A 27,402-nucleotide genomic window follows, 5' to 3' on the forward strand; every position below is an offset into this window, starting at 1 on the left:
ATAGGTTATTACCTAAATAGTATAAACGTTAGACAGCAATCTGCTAGATCATGAGATAAAAAATTGTTAAAAAACCAACCTTATATTCAACTCCAACATAGTCATATGATTCACCTTTTTATAAGTCGTAAGATATATGCGACTAAGTCACTTATATTTGTAGCATAGACTACTTTTTCTTTGTCATATCTACATGTTTACTCTTAATCTTACACTGAAACTGCTTTTGTTCCGAATTAATACAAAAATTGCTATGTTAATTTCACAAAAAAATAAAAAAAAATCCTAATATTTTCACAAATCTTCCTCAATATTGACTTTCAATTTCCGTCTATTAGCATTTGTATGGTACAACACCAACCTTGTCTACTTTTGTGCAAATCAGATTACCTATATCATCATATGCCTGCGCTATGCTACCAAATAATGTCATGTTGTCCAGTCAGATACAAGACATCAATCTAATGCTATTCATCAGAAACATCATCTCCAGATAAACCATTACTAATATCTAACTCAGCACATTTACTTTTTACTTTTGAGATTCTACCAGAAGATTTCAATGTCTTAAAGGGTTTCCTCACCTTCTCCGCCTGCATCTCTAACCCCTTTTCAGAAGGCTTGCGTTTTCTTTTCACACGCGTTCCTCCCGTGTCCTCTGTCAATAATCACAGCCACATAAGAATTAGTCGCTTCTTTAGACAAATATAATGCTAGAATATTCAGAGTGTAGCTATGAGTATAGGCTTATAGTTAGTGTTATTAATGTGGGCTGATTTCGTCATTTACTAATCTGATGTAAATTACTTTTTTACATTTATAAATTAGACATAATTATATGTAGTAGTGTTGTAACTAAATGCAGAAAAAGTTGTAAAGGAAAACAATTGATTAAACTATGGTTCTATTTTCTGTGCAAGTTGTACATGTAAACTAAGAATTTTTACTCAACAATGCCACTTGATAATTAATATATCCGGTCAAAAGAACAAATACTTCGACTATAACAAAGAACATATCAGCAGTGGTCACTCGTCAGTACAAATGAGATAGCGACTAACAAAGCATTAAATGTAGGTAAGCAAATTGCTTGTTGGTGGAATTCTTTAACATACAATAACATTTTAAACATTATCGTGAATCAGAGAACTATAATGTACGAAACAATTGTCCACAAATTCAAAATCATTGTTGCAATTTCAGATGGATCAACATTTTTAAGAACATACCTATAAGCAAACAAACATTGAAAACACAAATAGGCTATAAAATAACAAAATGATACTCATAAATAAACTTCCAAAACAAACTAGACCTATTGTGCAAATCTCAAACGTAAAGGCCTATGATGTACGGTAAATTGGAAGTGGGAGTATCACCTTAAACCAATATAGAATAGGAATACAAATTAAGCTCTTTAGCTAACTTATGGGAAGAGAAGCTAAATTCTAATTATATCCTACTAAAACATAAATCTATCTTGCAAAATGTGTAATGATGTTGATTACCAGGATGGATTCGACCAGCAAGAAACAAAACAAATATTTGAAGCAATCAAATCTAATTAGGAAGCATGGTGCTCAGGGTTCACACCAACAGTGGTAGGTGGTGACATGACAATAAATTTCAACAAAATAACATATTTGCGACTGTTGTAGTAAAAAAGTTATTACATATGTTAAGGATGGGATTATCCATTCATGCACCTATGAGCACAAAGAATAAGATAGTCAGCTTCTGGTTAGAGTTTTGTTTACTTGAGTAGTTATAAAATAATGTCCTCTCACATTTGCTTCTAGAAAGTTGAATTCTGAGTATTTACTGCAACTCTAACATGGCAGTTGAAGTTTAGAACTTCAGAGTATTCCTCAACTCTTTTTGGTCGAAACAATTATGCAGTTGAAGTTTAGAACAGAACGCAAAAGTAGAGGATTACTAAATAATAAATGTTTTTTCTAGTTATATTTTCCTTTTCTTTCTCCAAGATCCAGAGGAAGATTATATTTCTTTTTTTGTTAAATTGATAATTCTGATACTTCTACAAATTTTCAAATTAATTACAGATTTTGACTGCTGACAAGGTGATTAGTTATTTAGTTTACTAGGGATTTTCTAGGAGCTTTCATACAATATTTGACTGCTGATAAGGCCAGTAGTTTAGCTTGGATGTTTGCGACAACGATTTATGGATCCCATATTATGGTATTGGTGTGGCTAACGATTATCTCAAGGGTTTAGGCCATTTATGGCAAACAAGAAACTAATGCACTTCCAAACCTTAAAAATGATAGTTGATGTTACCTTCCAGTGGACTCGATGCATGGTTTATTGCTATTCCATTTTGTCCTGCCCCTTCTGAAAGAGGAGATACAGAATGATTACTGTCTATCAACTTTGAAGAACTTCCCACACACTTATCCTGCTGTTCAGGGACGTCAGGACAAGGAATTGCCGGCAAGAAGCACAGTTCTTCTTGAGACATGTCTGAATCACTGAAAGCATCTTTGTCAACTGTGACAATATCAACTTCGTCGTCTTCATTAACACCTGATTCTTTCACCTGCAAGAATACAAAATTTTCAGAATTTTATAAATTAACGAAACAAATTTTTAAGCAATGTATTTAGTTCCACCTTTTCAGTTTCAGGAACCAAATCAAATTCATCTTCTCGCTCCACGTACTCTTCATTTTCTTCTAGCTCTTTAAAATCTGGTGCAAATGCACTCCAGTTCTCAGTGTAATCCTTTGCCCATATATACACCAAACCAGTCAATGAAACAGAAACTACAATAGGATGAACAGGATGCCATGCTAAATCTATGACTGCTTCCTTTGGACCTTCAAGGATCTTCACAAGATATCCAGCTCTATCCCATATGTAGATTTTGTGCTCTCCTTTGCTCGCACAACCGCCAATTACCCATTCTCCATCGCCACTGAAACAAGGTGCTTTCCAGTGCATCTTAGTGATAGTATCCTGAAATTCTCGGAACAGTGATAAGCACTTCGATCCAACAGTCTTTATCTTTTCGACAGCATCAACCTCATCAATGGTCCTGCTCATGTCTTCTAGAGCAGTATGGCCATCTTTAAGAGGCAGAAGATTTTCGTAGATTCTGAGGGTCCGGTCATTCGAATTGGTAAGCAGATACTGCCCATTTCTGCTAAATACTATGTTCTTAATCACAGCACCACCAGGAACGGTAACCATACCATGAATTTGACTGCTTTTATGATCTATTACAAGTATTTCCCCTTTGGAATTCCCCACATAAACCAGATCTCCACGCTTGTTAAAGCAGGCAGCAGTTGGAGTTAAAGGCGGACTTCCATCTGAAGATTTGTTGCGTAACGGCGGGGCAAGTCCATTCTCCATATCAGGTATCGTAACTGGAAGCACAGTCGTAGTACCCGTATTAAAGTCAACAATGACAGGAGCAGACGAAAGCAGGCATGCCAAGCAGGTAGATGGAGCAGAGGAACCGGGATAAAGGCGAGCTAACAGGCACGTCTGCGCTAGAACAATACGCGTAATCTTCTCGCCACTCATAACATCCCAAAGAATCAACGACTTATCAGCAGACGAGACAAGAATGCGACGACCACATCTAGACCAGCAAACACTTGTTAATGAGGCAACACAGTCTCTATCCCGAAGCTCTTTAACAATTCCCCGGGTCTCAAAATCCCATATAACGCAACTTCCGTCGGAACATCCAGCTGAATGAGGAAACACATTTTTAAACTAAAATCAGTAATCATACAGAAAATAGAGCATGAATGTAAATGCAGACTGACCGGCTAGAAGAGTTCCGCGACGATTGAAGGCGATACATTTCATGACACCATGCTCCAGATACTCCTCTATTACCTCTGGAAAATCTCCTTGCAATGGATCTTTATGACACAACCACATTAATTTTTTGAACACAAGACATTGAAAACAAACGAAAATCAAAAAATAACTGACCGATTATTGATGCGTTCATTGTGTGTTCTTCAAGGTTGTCGCAGCTACTGCAGAATTGCCATAACTTATTAGGGTTTTGAAAGAACTTTTAATTTACCAACTGTTTTCTTTTTTTTTGCTTTTGAGAATGAACTGGTTTTTTCATTCGCTTATTTCGTTCCCAGGTAGAACGGCGTCGTTTAGCTTGTGCTGTTTTAGCGTTCTCCTGTGTGGAAATTTTTCAAGTCCTTTCGTTCTCTTTGTTGGGAATCAAACGGGTATGATTTTACTTTTATTTTTGTTAATATTTTAATTTTGCATTTTGTGAAAAGTTGAGATTTTATTGGTAAAATTTTAAAATGTTTGCATTTATTACGCTCAATAATATGGTTGTCACATATGCAAATAATTGCCAGAAGAAAGTTTGGACTACAAAATACAAAAATTGAAAAGTTGAGGGGATCATGGTCTATCGTAAAATCAAAACCATGGGGGACATCCCTATAGACCGAAGTGCTGTGGGCTCAAACCGAATCACGCCAACGTTATGGAAGTTTCTGGATTGTGTGAAATAAGAGTAATACCAAAGGTGCTCTTCTCCTCTGTTTTGTAAGTGAACGAAAGGCAACCCTTGATTGTTGAACGATCTACTTTTCTATCCTAATGGCTAGAAAGCCGCGTTTTTTTTAGAGAAAAATCGCGCTGAATTTTTGCAATATTTTGGAACTTCTTCTTTCAAAGCGGTGAAACCTCGAGATACTTTTCCATCATTGTATATTTTGAATATAATAAGTAGGATAGAGCGCCTGGACAATTCGACATCCAACCCGTAATCGCAACGACCCAATTGCAAAAGCGGAGCTCTACCAACTGAGCTATATCCCCCCGAGTCAAGTGGAGCATGCATGAAGCAGTCAGATGCTTCTTCTATTCTTTTCTTTGGCGCAGCTAGGCCATCCTGGACTTGAACCAGAGAACTCGCCCGTGAAGTAAATCATCGCACCTACGGTCCAACAAATTGGGAGAGGTTTCGTAACGTTTTAAACGTTATGCTTATATTGCTAAAAGGTGAAATGTTATAATTTGTTTTTCTAATGCTCCTATTTTTAATTAGCATAATAACATAAAATGGCTATATTTTTAGGGTAAATTTTGGACAAGATCAGAGCAGTTTTTAAAACTTGGACATTTTTTTAACAGATTCTTCGTTTTATTCATCAAAACAATCAATTTTTTTTGTTTAATATTTTTATTCCTAAATTGATCTTATATTTATTTGGGAAGAAATCAAACACCTGAACTTTGTTTTTTTTTTTTAACAGAGATAGATTAATTTAAACTAACTACATCTACGCATTACAAATATATACAAATTATGCGCCATTCACGCCATCCACGCCGTGTTACGTTGAATACATCGCTTTACGGGACTCGCTATTGTGGCGGGACGATGCCGCATCCGTCGCTTCTAACGCTTGTAGCCTTCTCCATAAATCTTCAATAATCTTCATCTTCTTTGTCCACAAGGGGATTCGAAACCACGCCCCTTGAGACTTGATGCCTCACTCTTAACCAACTGAGCTAGAGATCATTGGCCGAACTTTGTTTGCACAATCTCTTTGAAAAAATTTGAAATTTACCTAAAATAAGAAAATAATAGGACTTTATATCTCAACACGGAAAAGATAACAAAAATACATCAGTGTTTTGGCTTTTTTGTGATTTTACTCTTTAGATTTGAATATTTATTATTTTACTATGACACGCACATGACACATGCTCTCTCTCTCTCTCTCTTTTTCTCTTTCTCTCTCTCTCTCTTTCTTTTTCTGCGTGCGCGCCCAGGTCTTCTACAATATTATGCAGAACCATTTTCCATTCACTTCTCTTTTGTTAATTCACTTTACATTCAATTTTTTTTTATTCTATCAATTTTTTTTAGGTCTTCCATAATTATGCTGAACAATTTTTCATTCAATTTTGTTTTTGTTCATTCAATTCTCTTTTATTCATTCAATTTTTTTTGTTCTTTAAATTAACTGGAGATTACAAATTTCATTTTCATTTTTTATGAATATTAAATTTTAAAGTAAGCTTATCAGAAAATTAAATGAATGTCAAGAATCTATTTTATTTCCATTTTCCATCTTATTATCATGTCATTACGAGTATTATATATAGCAGATTATTATATGATAATGTAATCATACTACTGGATAATATAAGATAAAATCACAGTATCGCATTATTATCATATGATTATCACTGTATCACCTTATCATATGATTATCACAGCTTCGTCTAAAATGTAATTATCAATGTATCATATTGCATTTTAATTTTATTATCATGCCATTATCAGTATCGTATGTAGCAGATTGTTATCATCTCATTATCATAATTGTTTTGTAATTTTTTTTCACGCAAGTATCATATTATCATACTATTATCATTTTATTATCAATAAGAATCTTATCATAATTTACATTATCATCTCGTTATCATAACTTTTATGTAATATTTTTCCATGGATGTATCATATTATCATACTATTATTATAACTTTATTATTTAATCATCATCTGGTTATCACTGATATCATGATTTTTTTGTAATTATATTTTCACGTACGTTATCATCCAATTATCATAACCTTATCATACTTCATTATCATCTAGTTATCATAATTTTTATGTAATTTTTCTATATAGGTATCATATTATCATAACTTTATTATTTAATTATCATCTGGTTATCACTGATATCATGACTTGTTTTGTAATTATATTTTCACGTACGTTATCATCCAATTATCATAATCTTATCATACTTCATTATTGTCTAGTATCATATTATCATATGATTATCACAGTATTACATTATCATATGATTATTACAATTTCACCTTACCATATAATTATCAATTTATCATATTGCATTGTCATCTTATTATCATGCCATTATTAGTATCATATGTAGCATATTGTTATCATAATTTTTCTATAATTTTTTTTCAAGCAAGTATCATATTATCATACTATTATTATTTTATTATCAATAAGAATCTTATCATACTATTATCCTGACATTATCATCTCGTTATCATAATTTTTATGTATCTTTTTCATATAGATATCATATTATCATACTATTATCATAACTGCATTATTTAATTATCATCTGATTATCTCTGGTATCATGAATTTTTTTGTAATTATATTTTCACGTACGTTATCATCCAATTATCATAACCTTATCATACTTCATTATCATCTTGTTATCATATTGCTGTGTTATATAATAATGTTATGATAACAACGTGATAATCATATGATAATCAGACTTTTTTTTTATAAAAAAAAATAATTTCTCTTCAGTTTTATGATAATGATATGATAATGCAGTGAATAATTATATGATAATCAGATGCTATTTTTTTTGCAAAAATCATTTTTTTGTGCAGAAACTCATTATTTTCATCATAACATTGTTTCTTATGCAGATTTTTAGATCTAAAGTTGAAAAAATTCAAGATTAATGTATTTAAATTTGAAAATTGAAATAAATCGTATTTATCACCACGAATTAAGGAAAAAATCGCTAAAATCAAATATGAAAGGACGACGAAACGATGGCGGGGCGACAGAGAAACAACGAAGAAAAAGGAATAAAAATAGAGAAGAGAAAAAGAAATAAATAAAAGAAAAAGAAAATGGTGAAGAAAAATGAACCAGAGAAGAAGAAAAAGAAAGAAGAAGGAGAGAAGGAAAGAGAAAAAGAAAAAGAAAAATGACAGGTGTTACTTAGAGTAAAATAAATATGATTAGAGTAAAATAATAATAAGGAGTAGGTATAATTATAATATAAACATGTCTTAAAGTAAAAAAATAAATATATTAAAATGATGAGATATTTTCTTTATATTTTCCTTATTGGGGTAGGAAATCATATTATTTTCAAAAAGAGAGTATTTTTCCTATTTTTCTTAATCTTTTTCTCTATATTTAAACAAAAGCCTTTTAATTAACTGCAAATCAAATTTAAACTGCAAAACAATATTTTTGATGCAAATTCATTCATCAAATCTGTCATTTTTCTCTGTCCCAATCGAGTAGGTCAAAGATAAACAAGTGAAACATGAGTTATAGATCGCAAGCAATGTGATAATGATAGGTCTTGCTTTTGCTGCAACTGCAAAGAAGAGCTACAAAAATCTAAAACAATCTGTTTATAATTAATCAATAGAACTGTCGGTTTTGTTTACTATTTTTATTTAAGGTAAAACATTTACTGAAAATCCTACTTGTGTCCAAATATTTCAAAAGTATCTATATTGTTCTAAAACACATGTTTTTATTTCAAAAATATCCATCCATTAAAAGGCTCACGCCTGAGCTGACATGGCGTTGACATGGCAGGCCACCTATTTGCCACCATGACAATTTTTAGATAAAAAGTGCAAACATGTCTTTGGATATTTTATAAAAAATATTTACACTCTCAAACTTTAAACCATTTCAACCAAATTCTTAAATTCAGAAAGTCAATTAAAAACAACTCAAATAACTAGATAGATCAACAATAATAAAAAATTCATAAAATAACATCGTTTAAAATAAATAGTATTTTTTAATTTTGAGAGTGTAAATTTTAAAAAAAAAATTATTAACTAATTATAATTTATATTTTAAAATTTTATGAATTTATTACTATTATTATCAAAATGTCAAACATTTAATGAAAATTTTACAAAAGTTTAAATTTTTCAATTTTATCCAGTTTGTCCTATTATGAACTATACAATTTTTCTTTTGTGGTGTTGATATGTGGCATTACCACATTAGCACCATGTATACACCATATGAGCAAAATTACATAATTTGAATTTATTAAAACAAAATCATGCGTTTCAAAACAAATTAGATAAAATTGAAAGATCTGAATTTTTATGAAACTTTCATGAAAGATTTGGTATTTATTTAACGAAAATAATTTAATATTCTCATTTATTAAAACATTAAAATTGATAATTAATTTTATCAAATTTAAATTAATATTTTAAATACAAATTATGCTAGAATCTATAATTTAATTTACATTTAATCATGATTAAAACTCACTAATATAAAGAGCTAAAAGAAATTAAAATAAGTGAGAATGCTTTTTCCAAGTACTATTCTTTTAATTTCCATGACAAGATGGCCTTAAGATAAAGCAACCGACTAATGTAGGAAATGGACAAAGAACATATGCCAAACACAATTTTTAACTTTTCTATAATGACTAATCTGCCTACAAACCATCATGGACATTAAATATAATCACTATGCTAGACTTATCTAAATACTGAATATTTATCTCATTGTGTCATGTTATTTTTATAATAAATCAATAAACATTTGTGATAGAAATTTTTCTAATTATCATCTAATTTTTTTATTATTAATATTTTTACATGATATTTATTATACGAATGACATAACGCAACAGTTACGTACTGTTATCAGACTTCCGATCCATCCCTTTATTACCCGAAAAGGGCATCAATGTAATCATAAACGACGAAAATTATTAGGGGAGAACTGTTTGTGCTTTGTAGAAAGAAAAGGAATCTCCATTTTGACAATTAAGTACACAATGAAAGGCAAACTACTAGTTTTAAGCATTATTTATGAGACAATCATGTCCTTAAATGTTCATAAACATAAACATTTGTAATTCTCAACCTCTCTCTCCTAAATTCTAATACCAAACATATGGATATCCCAGAAAAGATTATCCAACACAAATATTCTTTTTGTATAGCAATCATTGCTTCACTTGTAATTTCATTGATTTTATATGCAGCTCCTCGGTTTCTCACAATTCTTGCATATTTTTGGCCGCTTTTCGCCTCGACCGCTGTCTTCTTGGTGTTAATTATAGCGTTTGGTGGGGTGTCTGAGTCGCCATCTTACGTTCATGGTAAACAAGCAGGCGAAGGCCTTCTTCACTACGTTTCAGATCAGCAGCATAATGTGGATCATCCTTAGAACTAGTATTGAGGCATCCTTTAATCAGTAAAACATGTAATTATATGAAGAATTTGCATATCAAAATGTAAAGAAATGTAAATGTGTAATTTCAAGAAGTGAGTTTAAGAAAGTTTACTTTATGTTTACATAATTCTTTGCATAATCTCTTTCTTTTTAATATTAAAATGAGATCATGACTATACCTTATGTTTCCATTTCCGGAAAGAGTTCTGCTCATTTTATTTATGGTCCCCTTTGGCCAAGATATATAAATGAGTAGAATTAATATTCAATAATAAAATTGAATTAAAAATAAGAAATACGAAGGGAATTAATTTGATTCATATGCGTATCACACGCTTTTAGGGGCGAAGCCAGAACTAAATTTGATTTAAAAGAGAAAATTGAAGGGGGGGAATTGCAAAAAAAATTAAAGTTAATAAAGATGCTACACCATTCATTTTAGGTGTTACAAAGTTTGAAAAGATAAATAAAAACGCAAAAATTAGCTTCCTCTACATCCGTAGTATATTCGGGCACACATGTTCATGCGGTTGATTTGCACCATTCGGTTCACTTTCTTACAACTAAGAAAAGGCGTAAATCATTATAAACACCGTTGGAATTGTGATACCAAATCAATATGGAAAATCGAAATTTCTTTTCAACATTTTAAACTGAGTGACCTTTTGAGCATCAATTCTCGTTTCTCTATTAACCATTTTGAGCGTACAAATACATAGTTTTATCTACCCACAGTCGAAACACAAAATCATTAAGACCCGACACTTTCAGATAGTGAGTCTCATTCCAATTAATGATCAAAATGATAGATAATCATGTAATTTTTAAACCCTTATTCAATATTTTCTAACAATTCCCCACCTGAATGAAACTCAATGAGGAATTAAAGGACATAAATAAAAATAATAGAGTTAACAGTCGGATATAGCAAAAGATAATAAGTATTCTATCTCGGAACGTTCCCTTAAGAAAATATGCTTAGCTTACTGGCAGAATAATAGACTTGAATGTCCTTGAAATATGTTAACCTTGCACTAAAATAAAAATGTGATATATAATAAAAAGGAGATAATTCCAAACACAAGAGCTGGACGATATGGATTCAAAATCATTAACGGATGTTGAACGTGAAGAAGAGAAGCAGCTCCTAGAACGTGCAAGTAAGAAAAAAACCGTTATTGAACCAGAGACCAACAATTAGCAGCAAACAATTCAGACAAAAACACTTAAGCAAATTCTCTTGCATTTACTCTACTTATTCTTAGTTTAAACACTTGAATTTTCTTTAAGCTTTTGTACTTGGTTTCAATTACTACAATTTTATTAAGCTTTTGTATTCAATACTTAAGTACATTCAGAAAAATTAACAAAATCAAATTTTTATTTAATTTCAAGCTTTTCGTTCTTACCATAGCATTTGAGTATTTTTGAGGAAGTCAAAAACGCTTACATGATGATTTAAAATCAAAAATTAGTTATAGTAATCGATTTAAGATCAATTCTCCAGCACAAATTCTGAAAACACACAAGTCAACAAATGTGAATAAAAAATAATTTCATATGTGGTATGGCTTTCATTCTTTTTATTTAAATTTGAAAAATAGCTATAATTGGTAGCTCAAAATGCAAAACATGCTAAATATGGCATTTTGAGAAATTTGGCATATATTATATTTGATGATTCTAATCAAGGGTGGCGCCGAAAATATCATAGATGTTAACAACCTAAATCAAAGTATATAAAAAGAAATTGTTCGCCTAGCTGAAAATTTAGATTATGTTAGCCTAATCATAATTAAAGGGATCTTAAGGTAATCATTAAGTCCTTGTATGATGATTTTTTGTGGGCAAATCATGACCTCCAACTGAAATGGCTATATAACAAAATAAAATTCCATTGTATATAATTAAGCTATATATTGACAAAACAATATTAATTTTATATAATAAAATGAAGCATATATAATTTGATACTTGATAGTGTTGTTTGCAATAATTTAAGGGTGGCAATATTTTTAGGGCAGTAAATGGTAGACAGTATTTCCAGAAACGCTATTTTGACAAAATACAAAATATTAGTACTTTGTACATATCAATTATGGCTACGAAAATAGCATCACCCTAATTTTATTACATAAAAATTGTAAAAAATGAAAATTATTGAAAAAAAATTTATTTCATTATATTAATAATATATAATTCAAAAATTATATACTAGTTTATAATAGAAAATTCTCAATGTAAAATGCACTAATAAATCCTCTTAAGATATCCTGCATGCCATTAATATGACATACAAAGCTTAGGGATATTCAGTTATTGTGTAAAGTCTAAACTGATAGAAAGAGTTATCACTACAAGAGTTTATTACCGTGAAAATATCTCGAAACATCCCTTGCAGGGGAATTCCACGCTGTACTCTATAGAACTCTTCACTTTCATCTAGCACCTGAATCAAATTCATGTAAGAATTCATACATCCACAAAAATCAATAGAAACAGAGACAAACATAACAATACGAATAAAACTGCTACTACCTTACTCTAGTGGCCCTTATCGGACTTGACCAAGACAAGCCGCTTCCTAAATCCTAAAAAATATGAAGGCCATTTCAACTATATTGGGTCAAGAAACTATATTGCTCTGCAGAACAAGGAAAATTGGTACAACTTACGTTGGCAATATATATGTGATGAGTTGGATCAGATCAGATTTGGTAAGTTCATGCTTTGTGGATTCCACTTCTCTCTTTACCTCATCTATTCGACAATTCGCATCTCTCGTGTAATCATTTTCCAAGCGTGCTGACATCAGAATTGCTCATGCAATAGCGAAATCATCTTCACCGGTATAAAACTGCATTGTTGAAAATAATATTAGTTGAAAACAATAAAACGCTCTCCAAGATACACATTTCCCTATCTATAAAGTGACACAAATTAAACATGACTATAACACTGAATTTAGTATTCTTTTCACAAGAGCATTGATTATGACAGCACAATCCTTAAATAACTGAAATAGTGGTCACAGATAGGCAGAATGTACATCAAAAATTAAAGCAACATTCTAAAAATAAAGTGATATCTAAATTTAGCAAATAATTATGTAAAAATTGTATTTTCTACATGTCACTAGCATTTTACATAGCCAGCTAATAATTCACTATATGACTGCCCACATGTCTTTCCCAGAAATTGTGGTTCCAGTTAAATTATGCCGGTCATCTTACCATTAGAAAGAAAGACTATGGTAGATGCGAACTTTGCCTCATATTTGCCTGTAACAAAATGACACTAAATTCTAGTTCATGCCTTTCAACAAAACATCATAAGATGATGATAGGCCACGTAAAGATAACATCAATGTTACAGACATCATAATATTGACCTCTAACAAAATGGTCTGCTACAATAATAAGATAAGTAGAAGTAGTATCTATTTTTAACTGATTCACAAAAACCAAAAAAAATTGCCATAACAGCACAAGGCATATGGACTTATTGAATCCCTATAACAAATAAAACAATGCATTCTATTAAACAGAATTTCCATAAAATCAAAGGCGTAAATGCATTTCATTCATCCATAAAAATAATAGGCCAAAGGTATAACAAACTCCGCTAAGTATTTTTTTAAAAAGCACATAAGCCGTTTTACTTATTTTTTTGCCACTCGGGCCCTCGATGTTTTTATACGGTGCAAAAAAACATTACAGTTTTTCGAAGAAAAAAAAACACAAACCCGTTTAGTTTATTTCTTTACCACTTAGCCCCTCAACATTTTTAGTTATTTCGGTGGATTTTTTCAATTGATGGGGTTTATTTATACTATTTAAAAACGCTGAGGGCCCAAATGGCAAGAAAATAGCTAAAATGACTTATGTGCTCTTTCTAAAAACTCGAAAGGTTTCTGTACTTTCTGCTAAAACAATGCTCCGTCCCAAAAAATTGTCCACTTTCCTCTCTTTTTTTCCCCAAATACTTGCTCATTTCTAGTAAATCGCAACTTTTTAATGTTAATCTTCCTATATTTCCCTTATTTAGAGTCCAATATTTATTATCATTATCCCAAGGAAGTGAATTAATTAGTCGTAGTGTTTAATAAGGGTATAATAGAAAAAATGAAGATGAATCTGTAAAAGTTTAGAATATTAATTGTGTATGTGAAAATGCAAAGTGGATGGTTATTTTGAGACGGATGGAGTAATTATATTGTTCGTCTTTCATGATTAACAAGGTTGCAATTTCTAGAATTCAACTCTTCCAAATTTTAACAAAAGAGCAAGCCATCTTAAAAGCAATTAAATCAGGAAGTAACATGATTTTGCAAGAATTAAATACAATTCAATCCTTGCAAGTGATATATTCCGGACAAGAAAAGTTTAACAAAAGAGCAAGCCATCTTAAAAGTAATTAAATCAGGAAGTAACATGATTTTGCAAGAATTAAATACAGTTCAATCCTTGCAAGTGATATATTCCGGACTAGACAACTTGTGGAAATGATTCTGAGAAATTGTCAGCAAAATCTGCTCAGAAAAAGCCAACTAAATGAATTCAAAAGCAACCAACCTGTCGACTTGCCGAAAATAAAAACTATGTTAATACGGACACATGAATTCACAACAAACATGCTAAAGGATTCAAAAGATTAAAACATAGGTCAATTATCAGCTAGAAAAACAACACTAGACATGCCAACATCTAAATACAATCCTGTTACCACATGAACCAAATATCATGGTATTTTCTCTGAATTTATCAGTATGATAACCAATCAAAAATACATATAATAGATTAGGAGAGGATATAACCTGACCAGTGTATAATTGATTTGAATTCCCAAACAGTAGAGATGTTGACGAGCCTCCACTTTTGCACTGTTAATAACAGCCCAAGAAGGCTTTACTACGATAAAGAGGCTTTTGAGATGCTTTTTCGTCTCATAATAAGTCCTTCAATCAAACTAATATACGTAGATTTATGTAACACGATGCCCTCCTGTGTTGATTCTTGAAACATACGCATTGCATCCTTGTATTTCCCTTGAGCACACAGCTCATTGATCTGTTCTGAAAATTCATTAGATTTTGGATCAGATTCTTGATGAGTTTCACTGGTATTGACATTTTTCTGTTCATCTAACAATATGGTGGTTTCCTGCAATTTTTCCTGTTCCATAAACTTTGAGATAAACTCTTCAGCCTCTTTTGTCCTACCTGCATCAGCAAGTGTACCAAGAATAATATTAAAAGTGTAAGAATCAGGCCCTAGCTTCTTTTCCTCCATCTCTGCAAGAAGATCAAATGCCTCCTCAAATCTGCCTTCTTTGGAAAGACTTGATATCAATGTGTTGTAAGTAACTGCATCAATAGATTTCCCCTTCAAAATCCATGTGTTGAACAGTTTAAGAGCCTTATCAAGCATGCCCTCTTTGCAAAGCCCACGAAGAAGAATGTTACAAGTGAACACATCGGGTTTAAATGAATTCTCAACCATTTCATTATAAAAATGAAATGCTTTCTCAACTTGCCCCTCCCGGCAGTAGCCATGAATGATTGTATTGTATGTGATTTCATCAGGAACCAAGCCATTCCCTAGAAGTTCATTCAACATATCAACTGATAGGTCAGTTTTCCCTGATTGGCATAACCCTGTAATAACAGTGTTATATGTGGCGGTGCTTGGAAGAATCTCTTTCTCCTTCATCTCATCCCAAAGCTTCATTGCTTTAGCTGACTTTTCATCTCTAAAATATCCCATTATCAAAGTTCCATAGCTGACCTCATCCACAAAATATCCACGCTTACTAGCACTATTGAGCAACTTGCATGCTTCATCAAGTTTCTTCTCTTGGCAAAGAATATGAAGAATTGTATTAAGAGTTACACTATTCATTTTCAAACCTTTCCTTCCCATTTCATCCATTGTCCTGAATGCATCATCTAGATTTCCAGCTTTACAATATCCACTAATTAAAGTGTTATATGTAACACAATCAGGTGAAAATCCATTTTCATCCATCTTTCTAAGTTCACGTCCTGCATCATCCATCTTCCCTTCCTTCACATACCAATTAACCACTATATTATGTGTAACGACATTCGGCTTCACTCCCTTCCCTTCCATCTCACCAATCAATTCAAAACTCTTTAAGCTATTATTACACTCAAAGCATCCATTAATCAAAGTATTATACGTAACAACATCAGGTAACAACTTTAAACTCTCCATCTGATCTCTCAACCTAAACGCCTCATCAATCCTACCATCTCTACAAAACCCAGCAATCAACATATTATAAGTATAAACATCGGGCAACACATTAGTCTGCGTCATTAAGTTAAGAATCTGAGCAGCCTCCTTGAACCAACCTAACTTACAGTACCCCGAAACCAAAATATTAAAAGTATAGCGATTTGGCAATAACCTATCATTTTTCATATCTATCAACAAATCCCTAGCCTCATTCAACTTCCCTTTCTTACACAAAAAATCCAAGATCGTATTATAAGATACATTATCAGGAAAACAACCAAATTCCCGCATTTTCCCGATCAACCCGAGACCCTCCTTAAACTTACCCTCAACACAACACCCATAAATCAAAATATTAAAAGTATTAGTATTAACCTCAACATCCAACTTAATAGCATCACTAAAAACAGCTCTAGACAAGAGAATAGAATGCTTAGAAGGGCATCTAACCAAAGCATTAATAAGAGTGTTACAAGTAAGCAAATTGGGCTTAAGATTCAACCTTTTCATTCTATTAAAAATCTGAGCAGCATGGTGGGGCAAACGGCACGCCACGTAAGCGCCAATCGAGGTATCCAGAACGAGTTTCAACGACCTAATCTTGTTAACCGGCAAATTAAGGAGGTGGAGGTGGAGCATATGGGTTTTATCGGCCGCGATAAATGCGGTGAGGAGGGATTTGGCGTCGGAGAATTTATGATGACAGAGAAGCGGAGAGAGCAGGGAAAGTAAAGGGAGTGGTGAAATTGATTGAGAGAGGTGCAGCTGTGACCATTTGAAGAAGGAGAGCAGAGTGTTGGGCTTGTTGAAGAGGGATTTTGATGAGAGAATTGAGATTAGGAGATTAGGGTTTTGGGAGAAATGGGGAATGTAGGGTTGGAGTTTCTGCAGCTGTAATGGTTCTTCTTCTGATGATGTAAGAATGTGTGTTAGTTTCGATTCTAGGGTTGATATTTCATTAGGTTTCCATGCTTCCATTTTCTTTACAATTCAGCTTGCAGGGGAAAACTGAGGATGATGATGATGACCTCTAACGATGGCGTTTTAAAGTTTACTTTTATTGTTATTAAATTCTGAAAAACTATTTTAATTATATTAAATCGATTTTAAATTTTAATCAACCAACTAAAAAGTTATTTTTAATTATTTAAGTTAATTATAAATTTATAATTAGTCAAGTAAAAATTATTTTTATTTATTTATTTTAAGTTTACATTAAATTTACATTGAATTTAGGGAAAAGGTACAAAAATGATCTCAATGTTTCGCCCGTGTCTCACTTGGGCCATTAATGTTTTTTCGGTCTCAAAAATGACCCTCACGTTATAAAAAGAGAACATTTAGACCCTTCAATTAACAGGAACTTATTACAACGTTAAGTTCCCTGACGTGGCAATTAAAAGAGAATAAAGAAGAAACAGAAAATGCCATGTCATTCTTTTACATCTCAAGTAAAACTCATCCCTTCCGCTGCAACACGTATTAATCATCATCTTCAATGTTTTTTTTTCATAAATTAAATCCAGAATAAACAAGGGAATCCTCTCATTATGCGTACGTTCGAGTCATTTACCTCGACTCCGACCTTGTTCTCGTCGACGACATTGCCAAACTCGTCGCCACTCCACTAGGTGAAAACTCAGTTATTGCAGCTCTTCATGAATACTGCAACGTGAATTTCACTTCTTATTTCACACCAGCTTTCTGGTCCAATCCATCTTTATCACTCACATTCATTCACCGACAGAAAAGCTTGCTACTTTAACACTGGAGTTATGGTGATCGATCTTGATAGATTGAGAGAAGTTGATTATACAACGAAGATCGAAGGATGGTGGAATTACAAAAAAGAATTGAGAATTTATAAACTGGGTTCACTGCCGCCATTTTTGCTAGTGTTCTCCGGAAAAATTGTTCTGGTTGATCATAAATGGAATCAACACGGGCTCGGCGGAGATAACTAAGATTCTACTAAGCTCGCGGTGACAAAGATTACCGTCCTCAGAGTTGGAGATGGCGGTGAAGATATTTATTAGAGAAGGATCACGATACAAACACGTGGAGATTCCGGCTGCCGGCAATAACGCTTCCGGAGATGGCAACATGATGTGTATCAGCGGGAAGTTGGTGATTACGGATCCTAAAGCCTCGACGGAAGAGAGTTTGTTTCTTGTAGAGTACTCTACTAAAGAGTGTAAATGATAATAAAGTCTCGACGTCACAGATTTGTAGTACTGCAGTAGTGTAGGGACGTTTTTTGTATACGATTTTCATGTATCGTACGTTATATATATATATATATATATATATATATATATTATATGCTTTTGTATTTTCTGTGTTGTTTGTATTTTCTGCAATTTGTGTATTTAAACAGGATTTGTATTAAATTAAAAATCCGGGAAAAAAAATTTAGCCCAGAATTAGTCATTTTGGCGACGGAATAATTACGTTTAGCGACGGATTATATCCGTCGCTAAACATGAAAACGTTGTTCTAATAATGCATTTGGCGACGGATTGTGTCCGTCACCAAATCTGTCGTGGCTCGTCGCCAAACGCGTCGTTTGGCGACGCGTTTGGCGACGGCCATGCGCCATTTAGCGACGGATACTTCCGTCGCTAAATGGCGATGGATTTTTTGTGGCGTCGCTAATATAATTAGCGACGCCACATTTGCCGACGGATTCAGTCCGTCGGCAAATCCGTCGGGAAATTTCCCGACGGATTTCTGCTTTTTAGCGACGGAAAAATCCGTCGCTAAAAAGCAGCATTTTAGTAGTGAGTAATAATTCATGAATTTTTCTAGAATTCTCTTGGTTTTGATTTTCTATATTCATCAGGTAAACATGTAAAGATTCAATATCCAGATATTGAAGATGGTGAAGCAAACAGGGATGTGGCGAAAGGGATGTTTCACTTGAGAGATAAAAGGATGATGTGGCATTTTTTGTTTTTTGTTTATATATTTTTAGTTGCCACATAAGAAAACTTAACGTGGCAATAAGTTTCCGTTAATCCAAGGGTATAATTGTTCTCCTTTTATAACGTTAGGATCATTTTTTGAGACCGAAAAAACATTAATGGCTCAAGTGAGACACGGGCGAAACATTGGGGTTATTTTTGCACCTTTTCCCTTGAATTTACACTACCAACCATCATGTATCTGACAACAACCACCTTGGGTCTGACTACTAGATAACCACGGATCCGACCATATTTCCCAACATTGACATGTAGACTATCTTATTAGCCTTACTTATATAATTATACAGACTAATAAAGAGTGTAAAATATATACATATATTATATAGAGTAAATATTGACAACAATAAGTTTTTGTCTCTGTAATTCTCTGTAAGTTCAAATTAACCGATTGAACCACGTGTCATGTTTTAAGTTGCCGGAGTGATAACATCGGAAAGATTTATATAAAGTGGATAAGACACTAGTGTTAGTGATATGCACTAAGTCAATCATGTTTGACCATGTTTGACCATGTTTTGACTTTATCATTTTGTTATTTATTGATTGACAGTTTTTATCATTTTATATTAATGATTAAAATACTTGAATTGTTAATTCTTTCTAAGGTCATCAAGTATGTGACTTGATTGTAGAACCCTTAGGTTTTATAAAAGAATTATATACCATCTATCCCTAATCTTAATAGAATATTGAGACTAGTATGATGTTGACTGATGATTATGTTTTACTAATCATGTATATGAGATATTAAGTCAAATCATAGGTGCTATTTAAGAAATAACGTACTGGATGACCCACTATGAGAATACTATATAGATCACTGTCATAAGTAATTCTCATTACAGTTCTATTAGTATAATCCTTTGACCTTGAAATCATCATGTATTTCTACATAGCTATTTCATATTTTGATACAATCTTACATTATCTTTAACAGGATAATGGAATAGATTGTCATTGGATATGAAAGTAACTATGTGAGAAATGTGAATGACTGAGAAGGAATTTGTCCCTCATTTATTTGAGTAAGATATATATGGGTCCCTTGAAGAAGATAGACTGAAGGAAATGCATGGCCATGCTAAATGAATTGATAAAGAGTTATCATTTTCAGTCTACTTAGAGTCAAGAAACTAATGATTGAATATTATAAGGATAACAGGACTATGCCTTATATTCAATCTGGATATCGAGAGACAAAGGGATTAAAATATTATTGTAAATGATTAAATCGGATTGTCGATATTCGTATAACTTGGGTAGTCATAATGTCTTGCTAGAGGCCACTTATGACTTGTGGGCTGAAATAGGGATTTCGGACCTACTGCCAACGTTATATGAACCTACAGGGCCGCACACTAAGAACAGGCACAAAACAGTTATGGATTGTACAAGCCCAATGTGATTAAATGATAAATTATTATATATATATATATATATATAATTCGTAATATATATAAATTAATAAATATATATTAATTCGAAATTAAGGATAAGTATTTTTCTTAATTTATTATTTTTTGAAGATAATAAATATAATAATTAATATATATGGATGATTATCAAAAAGGAGTTTTTGATAAACATAAACTTGTAAGAATTACAATGAGATTGAAATTCAAATTTGTATCAAATCCTAGTGTTGTTGCATGACTATAAATACACATTAAGGAATAGTTTTGAGGATCACGAAATTCATTATTCACTAAATCACTAAAATTCGAAATTGCTTGTGAAGCAATAGTGCTAGCACACAAGCACTAGTTTTGGCTAAGGTCTGTTCGTGTGGATACTCGTAGAGGACGCATTCTTTTGGAGGCGTTTCTGATCTGAGGCCAGATATCACCAAAGTGAACCACCTCCTTCCTTCCTACATTGCTGTTGAATTCGACATACAAGTAAGCAATAATTCTGTTGTTAATCTATTTATTCGAATTACATGGATCTTGGTTTGGGTTTTAGTTAAAATTTTTGAAATTCCGCTGCGTTATGAACCTAGAAAACCCAACACCTAGTAGGACGGTTTCAAGAATATTACTACGGGAAGTTTGATATAACACCCTAATTAAAAGATGGAATGGGGACCAAGGAAAATATTAAGAAAAGTTATGAAAATAAAGTTTGAGTCCAAATTGGTAAATAACCAGTTAATTCTCGAGAATTGGAATTATAATTTTTTTTACGGAAGAATATTAATTTTTGGATTCGTTTATTTATAGGATGTAAATAATACGTGTAAGTATAAATCTAAACGATTAAGTAATCGTTGAAATAAAAGATAAGTTAAAAGAGATATTTGTATCAAATCTAGAAAGTAAGGATTGAAGAGGAATTTTAGCCATCATATATAAAGGAGGTGATATGAATCGTAGGATTCAAATAAGAATCCAGAAAAGGAGTAGAAGATCAACGAAGGAAAAGAACGGCGATCGCGAGAAATTCGCCGTCCGACGCACGAATTATACGTTCCTTATATCGATCTTCTCGGAATCGGATTTTCTATCATCCTTAAGCATTATAAAAAAATAAGAATTTGATTGATGATGGTAAAATTGGGTAGTTATTGGTTATTTTTAAGTTAAATGCTTTATGAGTGTCGAATTCGTCAAAAATATGTCAGTTTTGGTATTTTCGAAAAAACTAGAATGCGGGAATTACAAAGGAGAGTGTTTTATACGTGTAGGGTGTGTCGGAACACGTCGGGGCGGCCCTGGAAAAACGATTTCTGGGGCTGTGCGTGAGCACAGCCGTGCTGCGCGAACGCACAGCCAAGCTGTGCGCCCAAACAATGTTAGAAAATTTTCACTCGCTAACTAGTAGTAATCCGGAAGTCGGATGTCGAACCCACAAGGACAAGAGGTTTAAAGTGAATGAATACGGATTTGAAGTTCAATTCGGAAAGCGACAATTAAATTGATTTAGATTAACAACTATGGAATTTAATCACTAATTTAACGAATAATTAAACGCTAAAGCAAACAATTAACACGTTACTTAAATTAACAATTAACTAAACAATCACTAAATAACACAAGATTTAATCAATAAGAGAAAAACTTAGAGGTTGATAATTAGGGTTGAAACGTTCTAGCTAACCGGGGTTGATTTAGTATTTGGTTCGAGTCAAGTTTTTCTAAAATGCCTAATCCGCTATCTCGAGTCCGCAATTAGAGCTAATTGTAATTAAATTAATACACCGAAATCTAAATCGCTCTCGCATAATTAGATTTCGATTATATCAATTGAATCCAATCACAAAGCTAACCTATAACCAATTAAGTCCTAAACCGCTCTCGCGTGATTAAGCCCTAATTAAATGATTTGCTAATTTCGAGTTATTAAATGACTCTTGCCTAATTAATTAACCTTTTAACCTAGGATTAGGAGATCAATCTATCTTAGGCATTAAGCACACAAATCACTACAAACCCTTATACCCAATCAAGACCTAATCAACTAATAATAATCACCCTTCATTAAAAAACCCTAAACAAGGGGTTTAGTGATAGGAGTATTTTACTCCTATCTTTAGTGTCGTTTCCGCATGCTTTATTAACGTTTTATCACGGTTTTATGGTATTTCGAATGCCTTATTACGTGTTTTAGTATTTCAGGTACTTAGGAGCATTGCGGAAGCATTTTGGTGCAAAAGTTGGAAAAGACGACAAAAGCGATGCAGAAGCTCATTTGCAAATCTGAAAAGCTGACTCCTGGGCACTAATTGACCAATTTGGACTAGTTAGAAGCCTCAAATGAACTCGTGATCTTCATGAAAGTTAAAGTAGACGTCCTACGCTTTCCAACGGTTCAAGAATCGACTCAATCGGACATTTCTACACCGAGTTACGAAGGTTTGAAGATCGAGATCCGAAGCAGAAAATGGCAGTTCGAATCGGGCTCCTCATTTAGCCCAAGGAGCTCTATTCGAGCTTGGGCTTGCTGGAATGGGGAAATCTTATTTCAAGATGCAACAAGGCTTTATTAATTTGCTATTTTGGGCCCAACACATGTGTAAATGAATGTTTGTCTTTTTCCTTCTTTTGTAAGTACTATATAAGGAACCTTACCTCTATTTTAGGTCAAGAAGATTTCCCTAGACTTTATTCTATTAGTGTACTTTTGAATCTTCTCCTAATTTTAGAAATCCCTAAGTTTAGTCCTTTTCTTCTTCAATAGAATTTCCAGATTTTTATATTTCCTCCATTGTTGGAGCTTAATGCAAGTTTTATTTGCTTTATGAGAACAAGATCTTCATTGTTATTACAAGCTACTTATTGTGAATCTTCATTATCTTTATGGTTGTTTGTTCTACTTATTTAATCAAGGTAATTCTTCTTACTTTAATGTTCTACTTTTCTTATTCTTTAATTGTTTGTGTTAATCTAAATATGAGTAGCTAAATCTCCCTTGTTAGGGGGTTAGTATGATAACTTAGGGGTTTGATTGATTGGTTGGTTCTTAGTGTTGTATGCTTATGTTTCTTCCCTATTACTCATTGCTTGATTAGGATTAGCTACCTTAATCAATGATTATAGTTTGATTGATACACCGAGAGGTGGTTGATTAGATCGACTTTTAGGTTAGAAAACCTAGAATTTAGAGCACCACGAGAGTGGGCTTGAACCTAGGTGACCTTGGAGCGGATTGATTAATCGTTTGATAATGGTTTAGTTTGCCTTGTAACACGAGAGTGAGCTTGGTGTGATTGATTAATTAGATAGCGGTTTTGGCATTCCTTGAGGCTCGAGAGAGCGAGAATGACGTTTTAGGCCTCGCTCGGTCGTTAGTAGCTTACACTTTGACCAATCATGATTGCATAACCTAGGTTGGATTACTAACTCCTTGACTTTCCCCTTTTATTGAATTAGATTCTTGTTATTTAATTCTCCTGACTTGTTAATTGCAATTTCACGTTTAGTTTATTTCTAAAGTAGTAATCGGATACTTGAAACTTCAATTATTTGTGTTTCGCTAAACGAATTGAATCATAACTAAAATTCATTCTCATCAATTGCTCCTAATTCACTCCTTGTGGGTTCGATCTCGTATTTACCGAGTATTACGAGTTGGGTTTTTGCTCAACAAGTTTTTGGCGCCGTTGCCGGGGAGTGACGAGTGTTTATTGATTGATTGAAATTAGTTATTGTTCGGTCGAGTTAGCTCTATTTTCTGTTTTTATCACTTTTGTTGTTTTCGCTTCTTTACGGATTTACGCGTGATGTGTTTGTTGTTGTTTATGTAGGAGATCGACTATAGTGTATGCACAATACACGAAGGGCCAAGCTTCCGCTAGAACCGTTTCAAGACAACCTCGGGAGATTTGAAGGAAGTGTGAGAAGGGAGAATCGTATACCCGTTATCATGGAACATGGGGATGATAACTATGAGGAGGAGCATTATCACCCTCAAGACGATGGAGTGAGGCAACATCCGCCTCCTCCACCCGATGAGAGAAATCGGCAAGAGCAACAAGGGGACAATCACCCTCAAGTTCAAGGCCATCAAGCACAAAGGCAAACTTTGGGGGATTTCTTCCTCCCGGATGTGGATAATGCCACCTATGGGTGCTTTGCAAGACCGGTCACCGCGGCTACTTTTGAAATCAAGCCTAGTACGATTCAACTCCTAGAGAATCGGTGCCAATTCTTTGGGTTACCAAGTGAGGATCTGAATGAACACATAGCCAAGTTCTTGGGAGTGTTGGACACATTCAAGCTCCATAATGTCACCGCCGATCAAATCAAGCTTCGGATGTTTCCATTCTCACTAAGAGATAAGGCTAGCTTGTGGCTTCGATCATTACCTAATGCATCAATCCACAATTGGCGGGATCTTGCTCAAGCTTTCCTTCACAAGTACTTTCCGATGGGGAGAACCGCAAAGTTGACAAAGGACATCATTGATTATTACCAATATGAGGGGGAATCTCTCTATGAAACTTGGGAGAGGTTCAAGGATCTCCAAAGGCACGTACCTCATCATCGACTTGTAAGGGAGCATGTGCTTCAAATATTCTATAATGGTTTGGGTGAGATTACAAGATCTACCATTGATTCGGCCGCGGGAGGTTCTTTGATGCAAAAGACGCTTGATGAGGCTAATGAGTTGATTGAAAAATTGGCTACGGTGAGTAGCGCTTGGTCCTCGGAAAGGAGAAGACCACCGGCTCAAAAGGCATTAATGACGCTTGATCAATCCAAGGAGTTTGAAGCAATGAAAGCTATGAATGCCTCTTTGCAAAGTCAAGTTGATGCCTTGAAGAAGCAAGTGGCTCCACGGAATGCTCCGGTTGCGTATGTCCAAGTAGGTTGTGAGCATTGTGGAAATTTCAATCATGGAAGTAATGAGTGCTATGCCACGGGTCAAACTTGGAGCGAACAAGTGAATTATGTGGGAGGTCAACGCCAAGGGAATGATCCTTACTCGAATACCTATAATCCGGGGTGGAGAAACCATCCTAACTTCGGATGGAGGAATCAGGAGGGCCAAGGCAATGTGCAAGCAAATCAACAAGCGGGTCCTAGTTTCCAAGGAGGAAATAGGCCCCAACAACAAGGTCCTTATCAAGGCCCTTATCATAACCATCAAGGGCAAGGAAACAACTATGGTGGTAGACCTCAACACCCTCCGGGATTCCAACCACAAAAGAATACGGATGAGGGAAATGTGCTTTCCAAAGTACTAGAGAAGTTAGAGAAAATGGATTAAAGGGAGAAGAATCAAGCTTCTACTATCCATCATTTGGAAACTCAAATTTCTCAAATGGCGATTTCGCTTCAAGGAAGACCTCAAGGAGGGTTGCCATCCACTACGGAAAACAACCCTAGAGAGCAAGTTAAAGCGGTAGAGCTCCGAAGCGGGAGAAACCTTGAGAAAGCCAATGGGAAGAAGCATGTTGTTGAGGAGGATGAGCCTCAAGTGATTGTTGATGTAGCAAGCTCAAGCCAAGAACTACCAATGGAATGTGAGGAAGTGGTTATCGAGGTTGAAGAGCCCTATGTGAGGCCACCACCGCCGCCACCGTTTGTACCACCGGTTCCATTCCCAAGCCGGTTAAGGAAAGCTCAAGGGAACGAAAAATTTCACAAGTTCCTTGAGATTTTCAAGAAATTGCAAATCAATCTAAGCTTGGCGGATGCACTTCGGGAGATGCCCCAATATGCAAAATTCTTGAAAGACATAATTATGAACAAGCGTAGTTGGGAGAAAGGTGGGACAATACCGCTCACGGAGCATTGTAGTTCCATAATCCAAAGCAACTTACCGATAAAGCTTAAAGATCCAGGGAGTTTTTCCTATACCTTGCACTATAGGAAATATGAATGCTATAAATTGCTTGTGTGATCTTGGGGCAAGTATTAATTTGATGCCTGCAACTTGCCGATCACTCTCTCAAAAAGCCGTATGGGATAGTGGAAGACGTACTCGTTAAAGTGGATAAATTCATCTTTCCGGTGGATTTTGTGATCTTAGACTATGCGGTAGATAAAGAATGTCCTATGATCCTTGGTCGCCCTTTTATGAACACCGGGCGTGCTCTCATTGATGTTCATGCCGGCAAGCTCACCTTGAGAATTGATGAGGAAAGTGTGGAGTTTGATATGAAGAGAGTGATGCGGAATGCCATCGAGGAGGAGGATTGCATGAGAATTGATGTGATTGATGAGATTGTGGAAGAGCAACTCCGGAAGAATGTGCAATTGTTGAACGAAGCAAAGAGGGTAGAAATTTGTCCTCAACAAATCTCTCAAGTTTCGTTTCATTCCGAGTCGGGGGATGATGAATATACTAGAGAGGATGAACCGAAGCCGGAAAGTTTAAACAAGAGTAATGGTGTGACTCCACCATCTTCGGAGTTGCCCACGAAGGTTGAAATGAAGCCGCTTCCGCCACACCTCCGGTATACTTTTGTTGGGGAAAATGAGACCTTGCCGATAATCATCTCAAACAAGCTCTCTAAGGATCAAGAAAGGAAGGTTGTGCAAGTAGTGAAAGAGCACATGTTAGCAATGGGTTGGCAAATCTCCGACATTCGAGGAATAAGTCCTCAAATTGTGATGCATAAGATTAATCTCGAAGACGAGTCAAAGAAGTCGGCTCAAAGGCAACGAAATTAAATCCGAATATGAAGGAGGTAGTGCACAAAGAGATCGTCAAGCTCCTCAACG

At 34.1% G+C, this 27,402-nt stretch overlaps 2 protein-coding genes, 1 non-coding gene and 1 pseudogene across 9 annotated transcripts; 1 reads left to right on the forward strand and 3 right to left on the reverse strand.

Moving 5' to 3' along the window:
* Positions 1 to 291: 291 nt before the first annotated feature.
* Positions 292 to 4,088, reverse strand: LOC126678434 (protein RBL). 2 transcript variants are annotated; one of them, XM_050373334.1, is made up of 5 exons: positions 3,972 to 4,088; positions 3,800 to 3,898; positions 2,634 to 3,721; positions 2,302 to 2,560; positions 292 to 658 (listed from the first exon to the last, which is right to left on the reverse strand). In XM_050373334.1, exons 1-5 carry the CDS (start codon positions 3,988 to 3,990, stop codon positions 468 to 470), a joined length of 1,656 nt encoding a protein of 551 aa, XP_050229291.1. In that variant the 5' UTR covers positions 3,991 to 4,088; the 3' UTR covers positions 292 to 467. The 2 variants fall into 2 exon arrangements, with proteins under 2 accessions (XP_050229291.1, XP_050229294.1); XM_050373337.2 differs by having other exon boundaries at positions 570 to 658; positions 2,278 to 2,560.
* A 5,533-nt stretch (positions 4,089 to 9,621) lies between these two features.
* On the reverse strand, positions 9,622 to 17,274 carry LOC126658622 (pentatricopeptide repeat-containing protein At2g16880). Of its 6 annotated transcripts, none has more exons than XM_050352679.2 (5): positions 14,804 to 17,274; positions 12,663 to 12,844; positions 12,526 to 12,578; positions 12,359 to 12,436; positions 9,622 to 9,983 (listed from the first exon to the last, which is right to left on the reverse strand). In XM_050352679.2, exon 1 carries the CDS (start codon positions 17,223 to 17,225, stop codon positions 14,898 to 14,900), a length of 2,328 nt encoding a protein of 775 aa, XP_050208636.1. In that variant the 5' UTR covers positions 17,226 to 17,274; the 3' UTR covers positions 9,622 to 9,983; positions 12,359 to 12,436; positions 12,526 to 12,578; positions 12,663 to 12,844; positions 14,804 to 14,897. The 6 variants fall into 6 exon arrangements, with proteins under 6 accessions (XP_050208636.1, XP_050208635.1, XP_050208633.1 ...); XM_050352678.2 differs by having other exon boundaries at positions 9,622 to 9,999; XM_050352676.2 differs by lacking the exon at positions 9,622 to 9,983 and adding an exon at positions 10,760 to 11,134.
* Positions 17,275 to 17,671: 397 nt separating this feature from the next.
* LOC126665284 (probable galacturonosyltransferase-like 1) lies at positions 17,672 to 18,215 on the forward strand (annotated as a pseudogene).
* Positions 18,216 to 25,114: 6,899 nt separating this feature from the next.
* Positions 25,115 to 25,222, reverse strand: LOC126666451 (small nucleolar RNA R71). Its single transcript, XR_007637949.1, has one exon. It is a non-coding gene; the product is annotated as a small nucleolar RNA R71 (small nucleolar RNA).
* Between the last annotated feature and the right edge of the window lie 2,180 nt (positions 25,223 to 27,402).

The sequence above is a fragment of the Mercurialis annua genome, linkage group LG1-X, assembly GCF_937616625.2.
Source record: "Mercurialis annua linkage group LG1-X, ddMerAnnu1.2, whole genome shotgun sequence".
Classification (NCBI taxonomy): Eukaryota; Viridiplantae; Streptophyta; class Magnoliopsida; order Malpighiales; family Euphorbiaceae; genus Mercurialis; species Mercurialis annua.

Excerpts from the sequence above, each read along its gene's own strand:
- LOC126678434 (XM_050373334.1), bottom strand. Across the intron at positions 3,722-3,799 it reads TCGCGGAACTCTTCTAGCCG|CTGGATGTTCCGACGGAAGT; the intron begins GTCAGTCTGCAT and ends TTCCTCATTCAG. Across the intron at positions 659-2,301 it reads TGCATCGAGTCCACTGGAAG|AGGACACGGGAGGAACGCGT; the intron begins GTAACATCAACT and ends GATTATTGACAG.
- LOC126658622 (XM_050352679.2), bottom strand. The coding sequence starts at position 17,225 with ATGGAAGCATGGAAACCTAATGAAATATCAACCCTAGAATCGAAACTA.